General features: G+C 36.2%; 1 protein-coding gene across 10 annotated transcripts in view; it reads right to left on the bottom strand.

Annotated features, from left to right (window-relative positions):
* The window catches only part of VPS13D (vacuolar protein sorting 13 homolog D), a 110,206-nt gene that overhangs the window by 37,646 nt on the left and 60,139 nt on the right, over nt 1-12,421 (bottom strand). For all 10 annotated transcript variants that reach the window (XM_075027444.1, XM_075027447.1, XM_075027445.1 and 7 more), the window contains 7 exons: nt 12,109-12,225; nt 11,616-11,765; nt 10,583-10,732; nt 9,602-9,698; nt 7,755-7,903; nt 5,130-5,264; nt 4,607-4,774 (listed from right to left, as the gene is read on the bottom strand). In XM_075027444.1, the coding sequence (XP_074883545.1) occupies nt 4,607-4,774; nt 5,130-5,264; nt 7,755-7,903; nt 9,602-9,698; nt 10,583-10,732; nt 11,616-11,765; nt 12,109-12,225 (966 nt within the window). The remainder of the gene's footprint in view (nt 1-4,606; nt 4,775-5,129; nt 5,265-7,754; nt 7,904-9,601; nt 9,699-10,582; nt 10,733-11,615; nt 11,766-12,108; nt 12,226-12,421) is intronic.

The following is a 12,421-nucleotide window of genomic DNA, read 5'->3' as shown; positions in this document are numbered from 1 at the left end:
AGCTGCTCAAAAAGATGACATGTATTCCAGCCTCCCTCATTTTTCTGCCAGTAATCATACACATTCTGCTGTTAACAGTGAAACAGAAGAGCAGGCAGTCAAAAGAAAATTGTGAAAATATAGAACGTTAGGAAAATCAGAACCTGAATGCCACCATGATCTTTCTACATTATCAGTTGACTATCTTGTTTAATGCTCTCCTGAGGAAAATGCCACCGTGTACTTCTTTCTCAGGCTTCATATACAAAGGCTTTTGCCAGAAGCTCCCTGTCACCAAGATAGGATTTTTTTTCAGCTACTTGAGTTGCATTTTGATCTAATATTCCTAGAACTACTGAACACAGTGTCTCCAAAGATGCAAGAATGCCAGTTGTTCTTGCTTCTGAATGGTATCAAGTAAGAGTGGTTGGTTACATCAACTAAGAAACTTTAAACAAAAGGGAACCACCAGCTGTGATTGCTTTAGAAACATTTCCGTCTGCTCCTGGGTAGAACCTGCTTAAGTTGTACCCACCTTCTGTGCTCTGCTATATCCACTTCTCATCTTATTTATTGCCAGTTTTGTTAGGGTTAACGTTCATACAAGTCAAACACTTGTTCATGATTTGTTTTTAAATAATCCCTTTATTACATCCTCTTCATTTTCCATTCAGTCATCTTTATTTTCCTGTCACTGCCAACCACTTGAGATTCTGCTTTGATTTATCTTCCAACGAGGGTTAAAACTCCTATTTCCCTTCATGTTGCTTTCATGCTCCTTTTCTACAAATGCCTCCATGTCAGTCACCTGGAGCAATATTCGTATCCTTATTAAACAGTCTTACAATTTTCTTATCTGGTTCCAACACCCTACCTCTCTTCCTATCTCTGTTAAGCACTTAAAACACCTCTGCCATCACTCTGAACTGAATTAAAATAAAATACATGGAATGAAAGTCCAGGGCAGAAGTTCCTTTGTGCCTCTTCCTCAGCCATAAAAGAAAACAAACACCCACAATACAATCTGTTGCAACTCCTCTATATGTAAAGTTTTGGCACCTCAGGTGCCTGCTCCCAAGCCTAAGGAAGTCTGCCTCTCAGAACTCTGCAAGCTTCCACAAAAACCTAACAAGGAAATGCAACTGTGGCTGATTGTTTACTTTCCTAATTCAATTTCTCACTGGAAACTTCAAAGTTCAATATTAAAATTAAGTTCTTTCAAGAAGTTCATTAAATTTTTTTGGGGGGAGGGACACAACCATTATTTCCATCCAATATATGTATCTCCAGAAACTACGCCTAGCTACAGAGTCATAACAACTACGTTACTACGTGCTCATAATTGATAAAAGGTAACAGAATTCCTTATAAGGGTTGAAAGAATCAGACAAGTGAAATACAGTACTGACAAGCTTGATTAATCTTTTCAATCCTTTACTACCAGGAATTTCGTTATGTCAGCACAACACCTATTTGCCAGTAATAGATACAACCACACTTAATTTTCCATTTGGAGAACACAAGCTACAGAACATTTGTGTTTGGATGCTAATTTCAGTGTTCAATATTAACTTCTAATTGAAACACCTCTGAAACAGAAATTTAGGATTTAGTATTATCATGCCTAACAGGGGAAATAAAAAAAAAAAGCATGGATGCCAAGAATCCAAGACATTTCTACGCATATGGCAACTATAGAAGCCTCCATTCAGAGGGAATGAAATTCCCTCAGGTGTCTATATTTAGGATCAAAGAACTTTTTAAAATACAGAACTCAGAGTCTCCAAGGGATAAAAACTACAAAACTGTCTGTAGTGAACTTTATTTAACCTAAGGTTTTGTGCCAACTTAAATACACTGCAGCTCTCCACTTGAAAGAAGGCATTACCCACTGCGTGTTCTGAAATGCATGGAAAAGCCATTACAGGGATAATCAACAGAACTATAAAATAGAAAAGCAATAAAATGACAAAACCAGATACAACTCAAATAGCTTACTTTTCAATTCAGTCAAGCAGTGTTACTTTTAAAGTGATGATTATAGTATTAAAGTTCACTTATCCATCTACTCACACCTTAAAAGCTAACTCATCTTAAAATCTAGGATAGATTTTTATTTAAGATGCTTTAAAAGTCACATACTCAAAACAACCAAAATGGATATTTTTCCCAGCCATCAGTTTCTATGCAGAACACAGGCTCATCTAGTATTCAGCTGCATTGATTATCAGCTCCACAGAATAAGCTGCAAAGCTGAGGACCTCTATGGCACAGCTGAATCAGGTGAAGAGTTATGCAGTGAAAATATGCTTTAAAATACTTTCCCTACAGAGAGCACCATTAGCAAGATGAAAATGATCTATTGTTTCAGTCAGGTTTTTCTTGAGTAATTGGAATCCTCCCACCCCCACCATTTTTTTTCCTCTACCAAAACTTCACATATCCTAGACACAATCATAAGGCATATACATGATAGTAGAAAGACAGTACCATGTACATAATGTGTCACAAATTGTACTTGAAATGTAATATTTTTATATACATGGACACTCCTGACTTAGTTTTCTAGCAGATTTAGATGCCTAAAAGCAGTGCAACATATAGGGAAGAATTTATCCTGATTATTTGAGCCTTTTTTACTGTGATCTTCTCTGTAGCAGAATTCAGATGCATCGTTTGGAAAGAGGATTCATCAAGGAATTCCGTAACATACTATTAAGCCTTCCTAAAAGATGTAATTCTCTCCTTGTTCTGAAAGGACAAATACATAATCCATATAAAAAGTTTTTAAAAGGGAACTGTGTGAGACTTGCATCACAGACGTTTCGGATATATCAAGGAGAAAGAAAAAAAAATACCTGGGAAGACAGATAAATAGTACATGGGGTGATTTTCAAAGGTATAAATGGGAAGCAGGCACTCAGCTCCTGTTGAATTTTGAAAGGAGTTCAGCATCCAACTGCCCTTCTGCCTTTGAAAATCTTCCTTCACAAAACCCTTGGTTACAAATGACTCCAAAGTTCAAAGAATGACCTTGCCCTTGTGGGAAACGTAGGAAGGCTCGTGCCTTTTAAAGAAAGATTTATGAGACTGTTGCTGCAGATGTGACTGCAATGAGGAAACAACACTTTATAGAAAGGAAACTCTAAAGAAACATACTCTATTGGGTGGAGTGGATGGGTCACAAGAGACTAGAACCACAAGTAGAAAGTATGGACAAAAATACTTATTTGCACAGATGGATACTGCCTTACAGAAGCTCAGTAAGTCTTCTACAGATTGCTTGGATAAGCTTGTATTTGCAGCGCTGATGAAGACAGGAATATCAACACATGGTATTTTGTCTGAATTGCTTGAAATTGTCCCAAATGGGCTAATGCTGGCCACAAGATAATTATGATATAGAAGGTGGATGTCACCTTTCCTCATGGTTCAACTATCTGGGTTAGATATGCTCACAACTATGCACGGTGATGGACTGGGGATCTCTATGGCAGTTTAACTAGGTTTGAGAACTTTAGTCCTGAGCCATCTGTAATTATGCAAGCTCTACATTTCACCTTTCTCATCTTCTGAATTACCTTTTCCCACTAATGTGGGGAAAAAAGTAGGTTTCCTTGTATACAGATAAGTGGAATAGGCTGTGAAAGGATGAACCATGATAATACATATGGACAAACCTACCAGTTTGGAAAGTAAAAATAATAGGAAGTGAAGAATTTTCACAAAACCAAATTTTAACAACACGTCCTTAGGTGCCTCCTTCTTAGGGTGGAGAAAGGATTATTCCAACTCTACCCATGATCACAAAGTTAATTCACAGTACATGTTGACACACTGTGTACGTAATGAGAATATTTCATGATTTTTTTTATCCAAACAAACATATGTTTGTTCAGTATCAAGCACAGTATTGACCATGATCAAAACCACTGCCTATTTTCGGCTGCTGTGTCAGATCATACCTCTCTCAGGCACTGAAGATAGTTATTTTCACTGATAACACTGATATAATTGAATTCTCTCAATCATTATCAGAAGAACAAAAGAACATTCACCATGCAGAGACTTTGGAATTAAACTAGAGATAAATGCATAGCAATCCAGGAATTCCTTAGTTTGGTGCGATGTGGCATAGAAAAAAAACCCCCAAACTCAAGCATTAGCATAATAATTGACATTCACATCAGCTTTTAAAAAACAAAAGTTAACAGCTCCTGTTACACTAAATAAACCTTTAAATACTCCAAATTTCTCTAGTGTTCTCTCTATATAAATTCTATACATAACATAATATAACTTCGTTCATTTGCACATAGGAGATGATGCCACACTTGAGCAACATTTTAGTTCTCACTTTGGTTAACTACTGCATTCAATTTGCAAAAAATACGTATATCAATAATAAAGCCTTGAGTGCTTTCATTGACTCCTGCAGGGTTTCTGGCATCCCTGCAGTGTATATATAAAGCATTTAAAAAAAAAAAAAAATCTACACTACAAACACAATTTTTACAAAACAAACAGGACATACAGCTATTTAGAGATGGTCAATAATTCTATTTGACTTGTTTCCTAACTATTTTTTGTTTATTGTTTTAGCAGACTTCAATATCATAATAATTACCTTCGCAGCAGAGTTTGATACTCCATGTGTGACATTTCTTATGAGACCACCAACATTGCCGTATTTTATAAGTCCAGTAACACCTTCTGAAACATCATTCAAAAGACCCATAGGGTTGCCAAGGAAATCCACAGAACCTAGAATCCTTGCTGCCTGACTAAGCAGCTCCTGTAAAATCAACAGGAATAATGAAGTATCACTTATGGATCACATTAACACCAGCAAGGTTGATTAAAAGGGGAAAAAAAAAAAAAAGTCCCACCCACAGCAAAAGCATATACAAGACCAGATAGTTTTACTGAAGAAATGAACACAGAAATACCAGTAAGATCAACAATATTTTCATCTTAAAATTCAGTGCATTCTTAGAAGCACGTGATGCTATTTCTCCACACACCAAAGAAGCAATACAGCACTAAAGCTTAAGTAAATAGTCAAGAAAGAGTTCCCGCACCCTCAGTAGAGAGCTTGTCAATCAAGAGAAGTTCAGCCTTTGCCACGGTAAAATCTGTATGACACTTACCTCTTGAAAGTGTTTCAGAATGTCATTCATGATAAACTCCTGAGTTTCATATGGATGGACCCTAGTGAAAGGATCCAGATTAATCACAGCATCTTCAAATCGGATTAGAGGAAATCCCAGCGTACTTTTCAATGCCTAATTAAATAAAAGATATTACTACTTTAATTTTCATCTCTACTTGTCATACACAGCACCCAAATGAATAAATCTTTAAATGGGTAACAAACCAAAATTATCTGAAGCGGCTAGAGTAGTTTGCCACTGCCATGTAGATGCTTTGATACAGAGGGCAATCACTCCATAAACCTTTTACTTGTAAGCAATGATCAATTATTAGAACTGCATTTCTTCAATAACTAGATAGTCATTAAACACCCCCCCAATGCAATCTGTTTCCTACAGTTGATAGGAATATTTCAAAACAAAATGTGTTTAAGATTTCATGCTTAGCACTTTGCTATAATTGATCTAATGTTCAATTAAACTGAACCCTAAATTAATTTCCTTCATACTTAGTGAGGACAAAACTGGGTATTTTCCACCCTGCTGAAGTTTTATGAAGGGATTAAATGTCAGGATGAGCTGGAACAACATACATAATTTCCTGCAAGCCTGAGGCTCATTTCTTAACGTTATGTGGTGTACTGAAATTCTTTAAACCAGCTTTTTCAATTATTTTCAAGGAAGAAAACTAAGACAGTAATTAGCCCATGGGCCATCTGTAACCTGTACAATCTATACATTAAAAAAACATATTTAAGGTGGACAAGCTATACATCTCTATATACATACACATAAATAAAATAATTTTGGAAAAATTTTACAAGAAAACTAGTCTTTTATGAAAGAGATCCCTTCTATTTCAGGTCTTGATAAGGGCATCTGCACAGTCACCAACATCAGAAAAATGTGAAGAAAGCAAGAAGCCTGATACTCCTGCTATATCATTCTACATTAATCACTAAGCACACTTGGTAGTAAGTAATGTGAGTTTTTCTGCCATCTGCAGGCAATTAAGGTAAATTACAGGTCTGATTTAAGTTTGCAAGTAAGAAAGGACCTATTTATTTTTTCAGTAAATGGATGACTAACTAGAGTAGTCCTCATTATTCACTTGGGTAGGAAGTAATTTCCTGTTTAACTATCAGATATTATAGAAGGCAACTTTGTTAATACTGGTACCTAATAAAAATAATCTGTCTACACCAAATTACCAGACAGCAATGTCCAAGCCAGAAACATTAAAGGTAGTTAGAACAACTTCTACAAAGGCTCTACTGTGATTTCTCTCTCCCTCCTACCCTGAACTCTCCTGTGCTACAAAACTGAATGGAACTCTTTCTGTGAAAGTTCACATACAGAATACAGCCAGTAACTGTTATCATTGGGGGGGGAATGTATACACCAAGTTTTCTCTTGGGAACAATGCTGGCAGCTGCCAAGATATATCCATATGCAATCATATACCAAAGGTGGTAGGAAATCCAAACAGAACAGTGCACATTACTAGTTTCTTAAAGGCACTCACTACTAACACTGTTTTCTCTCTCTAAATTTGAGATAATCAGATGATAAGCATTTTCATGTTGAAGCTAAAGTGCAAACACATTCAAGACACTGCTGATGATGTTGAATGGTGAGGAATATTACAGCTAGCTATTGAGTTGTCCTCCTTTGCACAATGATGTGGTAAAAGCAATACAAGAATGCATGACTGATGATATTCTGGTAGGACTCTATACGCTTATTCCACTAAACTTCTTTAAAAGCTTGCACATCCTAATGTCCATAATATCAAGGGCACAAAAAAGCCTGGTCAGTGTCTCAATTTTGTTTTTTGAGCACACAAGTCAAACAGGCAGCAGCTCAGTTCCTCCACAGTGGGGAGGATTTTTTAATCGTTTGGTTGGTTGGTTTTGTTTCAACCTGCCCACGTTGGAGGAAATCAGTTGTATTAGCTCAGAGGGAACTACAATATTGCTAACCGTTACCACTTTATTATACCTAGGAAGGTCCCCACACATAAGTTGGGAACACTAGATGAGATTATTGTCTTGCGATAATTTGGGATCCCTGGTTCACTTTAACAACTGTGCCAAAACATTTATTAACCACATGAAATGGACCAGATTTTCCACCTAAGTTCATACTCAATCTGAATTCACTATAGTATTGAACCAAAATGCACAGTGCTCATGCAAACCCTCCAACTCCAGTAAGATAACATTTTTTGGATGAAAACACTCAGAGCTGTCCTGTATTTCTGCTCCTTACGTCGAGTAACTTCTTTTCTTAACCCTTACCTCAGCCCTCCCATAGGATGGTCACCCCATTTAAGCTCTTGACACTACCATTAACGTAACCAAGAACCTTTGTAAAGTAGTGAGTTACTAGGTGAAGTTGGCTGTGCTTCAACAAAATTACAGAAAAGAAAGAATATTACAGAAGAGACTGGAAATTATGCAAATTAAATCACAGAAGTTACTGGAACTTCTATTATTTGTAACTTACATAATGGAAGAGTAAATAGAAATTAACAGTAATAAGTTAAGGCTTCTGTTCCCTTTTCTTCCTCCAATAGAACCTCTTTACTTGGAAGCATACTCTGTGAATGCATTGGCATACCTTGAGATCCAAAGGTAGCTTGTTGGAAGTGAAGACACTCAGCTTTATTTGAGGCACGCTAATTTTCAGATTTTCAAAGTAGTATCGCTTTTGTCCTCCACCTTGTTCAACAACCTTTTCATGGAGGTTTTCATCATACTTTTCAACCTCTGCATCCAGACAAAACATAGGAATCAGAATAGAGTATATGTAAGTAAATATGGGTTTATGAATGCATACTCTGTGAAGAGTTAATAGTTTCTCAGTACAAATAAAAAGTATGCGCAATGCTAATGTAGCCAGCAAAATTACTCATGCCTTGTGACATGAAGTTGACCTTTGAGGCTCGAGAATTTTTTTTCAGACCTGCCTGCATCTCTAAAACCTGAATGTATTTATAGCTAGATAAAAAAAAAGCTCATCCAAGTGCACAGTTTAAGTTATTTGAGCTTTTAATCTCCCTTCTAATTTATCTTTGTCAGCATATAGAAACAAGGAGATACAAACAACTATGCAATGTTTCCTACTGCGTAGTCATGGTCTCTCTCTACTTTCTTTATAATTCCTTACACGGTCAACTATCGGTATAATGTACAAGGCAAGCAAAGCTGACAAATCCTTCCAATTATCACTACAGAATGGACAAAATGCCTACATGGATGACATTCAGTACATCAATTTATGTACAGAGTGAGCCAAATTTGGTTGACACTAACAGGTTCATATGTTGTTTGTAAGAGCATCTTGATGGTATGAGAAGGCAGGGGGAAAGAGGAAAGATGACAAAGTCTTATGAACTCAGGTTGAACAATTAAACATGTTGAATGTAAATGACAATAATTTTTGTCTGAATCTTGGATGACATCATCAACATCAGTGGATAAACTACAAAGAGCATACAATTAAATAAGGAAACAAAAAAACAGCAAAAGCATCAATGTAAACCAAAACAAAGGACAGATTAGCGAACAGTGTAAGAGCAGAACTCAAAATCTTTATTTCTTCCTCATCACTACAAACCTAAGTCTAAGTCCTCTGTGAAACCAGGAAATGTAATACTCATGTTTTTTCAGAGACAATTCACAAGATACTGTGGATTAGCAAGACACAGAACTCTTGAGCATCATTGGTAGGTTTGCCCTCATTTGGAATCATGCCAAAAATAGTTTTTTTCCTGCAAGTTATTTTATTATATAACCCTACACACTTTACTGCATAATAAAAATGACTTTTTCAACTGCCACTCCAAAACAGACATTTCAGAAAGTTTCTGAAGTACAGATAAACCCTACAATAGAAGGATTAGAACAACATCTATGAGATTAGAAGACTCAATAGCTCTGTCTTGCCTCACTGAATGAAGAAAACTTACATTACGATTAAAGCCAGGGGTATGGATGTCACAACTAAAAGGTCAGACAGCCAAAGTTTTCCTTCAGTTAAGCAAGAGGAACTGCCCAAGGAACAAATGAACAGACATCCCATTTCTGCCTTGGCTTTAAATAAACAAACAGTACTAAACAAAGTGGTTTGCTAAATTAAAAACACAATTTCTTTTATCCCAATTTAGATCAATCCAGATACAGGAACTTAAGATGATTACTAAACTCCTTCCCATAGAGGCTCAGCTCAGCCACCATGTACTGGACAACAGCATGTTACATGGGTCATTACCTGAATACTGTAACAAGCACAGTATACATGAACAGCTTTATAAGTGCCATTGAGACATCAGCTTTCCAGCTTTCTGTTCAACAGTAGAAGCTTCCAAGCAGCTAAGTTTGCTAGGCATTTGAACTTACTTCATATGCAACGATCATAATACCTCTGTACACTGTAAAACTGATCTTTGTAATTTTATACTATACCTGATTCAGACTGATCATAGCCAAAGAAACTCAATAGCTTCAGAAGTAGCTTCTCCTCAATTTGAACTGTGAACTTTCGAGCAGTGATCATCAGATGCTACAAAGATAAGCAAGTCTCAGTTTACAGTATTAACACCTAAAATATAATCCATGTAAGCCATTAAATAGGACAATGAGTTCTATTTCAACAGAATATTTTCACTGGAATGGATCTGTAGTAAGATTCCTACCTTCAAAATGTCTTCGGTAGTTTTCTTCACTTAAAGTTATCGACAACTAGTGATGACTGTTTCAATTTTTTTGGAAGGTGTTGTGCTTCATTACCTAATACTAACACTTCAGAATCTGATGTTTAGCTGTTTTCCAACACCGAAATCGGCTGTTTTGAAAAACAGCATCAGAATACAAGGGTGAAGATTCCAAGTGAGAAAATAGGTCTTGATAACCAGCTCAGTTTTGCCCTCACAATGCATACCACAGTTGGTGGATAAATTTCCAAACAACATTTCCAAACAGCGGCAGTACACAGAACAAGGTATGTCCTGCAAGATAACAGCTTATCAGAGAGAAGTAATAACCTTGTACACAACTCGTGAGAAGGATAGCATAGATTTGCTGGTTCACCATGCTACAATGGTACCCATCAATTCTGAGGGGAGAATAACTGGATTGAGAAGCAAGGCCACAGACACAAACAAACAGGGATCTGGCCTAATTTGTTGTATTTTTACACATATTTATTATCCTGTTCATCACTGTACTGTAGCTTTAAACACTATGAACATGCGAAGGTGGATATAGCATCCTTTAAGCCTAAGTATTAATTCAACAAAGAGTATTTCACTCGTTAGTGAAATACAGATTACTAGTAAAAATTAGGAACAGTAATCTGAATTCAGATTACTAGTAAAAATTAGGAACAGGAAAGGTCATTTGAACAGATTAATATATGCATGGCACAATCAAAACATTGCAGTTTACCTTGTATATATCAGTCAGTGCGTTTTTACTGGGAAATTTCATTGCATTTACTTGCACAGCAGGACCAGTCTCCACAGGTTCGTTTTCACTCATCTTAGGCGTCAGAAAGAGCATAAATGGCTGTGTGGTGCCAATAAGCTGGTTGTCCACCTACAGAGTGGACAAGACAGACAACAAAATCTCAGTATGTGACAATAAACAGCATAACTGATCCTCTTTAACTGAGGACTTAAAAGCTGTCAGAAGTACATGGTCCTTGAGCCAGGGAGATACTGAATATACTTGGTTATTGATCACCACTGAGATCATACCAAAAAAATACAAGTGTCCTCCACTTAAAAAAGCGGTTATAGCTACCAACAAAAAAACCTAGAACAATATTGCTATGTTCTCTGTGTTTTTTTTTCTTTTTTCAAAAAACATAGCCAAAAATACTAAACAACAGCAGAGTTAATCTACTGCATTTGATTGATGCCTCTAAGTATCCATTTATCTCCCGTAATCTACATCGGTATCCACAATTCCCCTTCCAAGGAAATCTTACACATTGGGATCAGAATTCTAATAATTTAGAGGAACTTAGTAGTAGAATAAAAAACTGAAGACTGTAAAAACTGTTAACTTCTGAATTTCAAAGACTGAACTGAAAACAAAGGTTAAGGCAAAACTCTGCAAAGTCAAAAACATATACTGCGGTACTACCAGCATTAGGACTCCTGCTTTCAATGGCTGCTTTTTCATTACGTAATGACAAAGAACCAAGAACTAGGAAGGGAGAAAAATCTTAATCTGACCTGTTTACAAAATAAAAAAGATTCTAACTTGCCTAACAGAAATCAACGGCATAAATATATAATTGTATCAACTATTACTAAGCAGAGAACAATGAAAAGGAAACACTGATGCTAATCAAAACTTCTATGATATTTAGGAATTGAAATCTCAGTAACAGCTCTAAACCTTTTTCAAACCTATTATGACAACAAAAACTGCAAGAGACCCATGAACAAATTTTTTTCAAAATGGCAAATACCTGTATGTCTTGCACACTGAGCTCTAGCACCTGACTTGTCGACAGTTGTGTGTAGTGGATATTAATTCTTGTGAGGCTTGCAAATATTAGCTCTTCAGGAACTTTGTTGACCAAAGACAATCCTATTCCACCTTCCAGTTTTACAAGCACCTGAGAAAAAAAATATTTGAAGGAGGAAAAAACCCCCACTACTAACAAACCAACACTGAAAAAACGCGTGATACTGAATATATACTTCTGCAAAGAAGTTATTTTTTCTAGACTCATCTCCAGAGAGGCTGAACCGCTCATTAACAATTAGTCTTCGAATAAAGAGGTGTTAAGACATATAAACCCAACTGCTAAGAATGAGGAGTTTTAACAGGAAAATCTACAAGTTCATAACAAGAGGTCATCATAGGGAAAAGTTAATGACCAACTTCCCCAGCCCCCCTCCCAAAATCTAGAAAGGAAAATGATAAATAAGAGACAGATACTAGTTACAATATCTTACTTCTAATTCCTGCTCTGTATCTGGATTTTTTAACTTGCGTAGATCTTGTTCCGTAACTGGAAGTTCATCTCCTTCACTGGATAAACGATCATTTCTACGTTGGTTAAAATCCGTTATCTGATAAACAAATACATTACTACAATGATCACTTTCCTATTTATAAATAACAGCTACATTGTCCTACCTTATAAAATTATCTTTTTTAAAAAATAAATACAATGAAAACTTTTGTTCTAACTATTTCTGTTTTATGATATTCCCCTCCGCTTGCATATCATTATAAAGGTAACTTTTTGTAAGAATTTAGAGATGC

This window comes from Buteo buteo, chromosome 5 (genome assembly GCF_964188355.1).
Source record: "Buteo buteo chromosome 5, bButBut1.hap1.1, whole genome shotgun sequence".
NCBI lineage: Eukaryota > Metazoa > Chordata > Aves > Accipitriformes > Accipitridae > Buteo > Buteo buteo.
The sequence above is the reverse complement of the archived record's forward strand: the minus strand, read 5'-3'. Positions and strand labels throughout refer to the sequence as shown.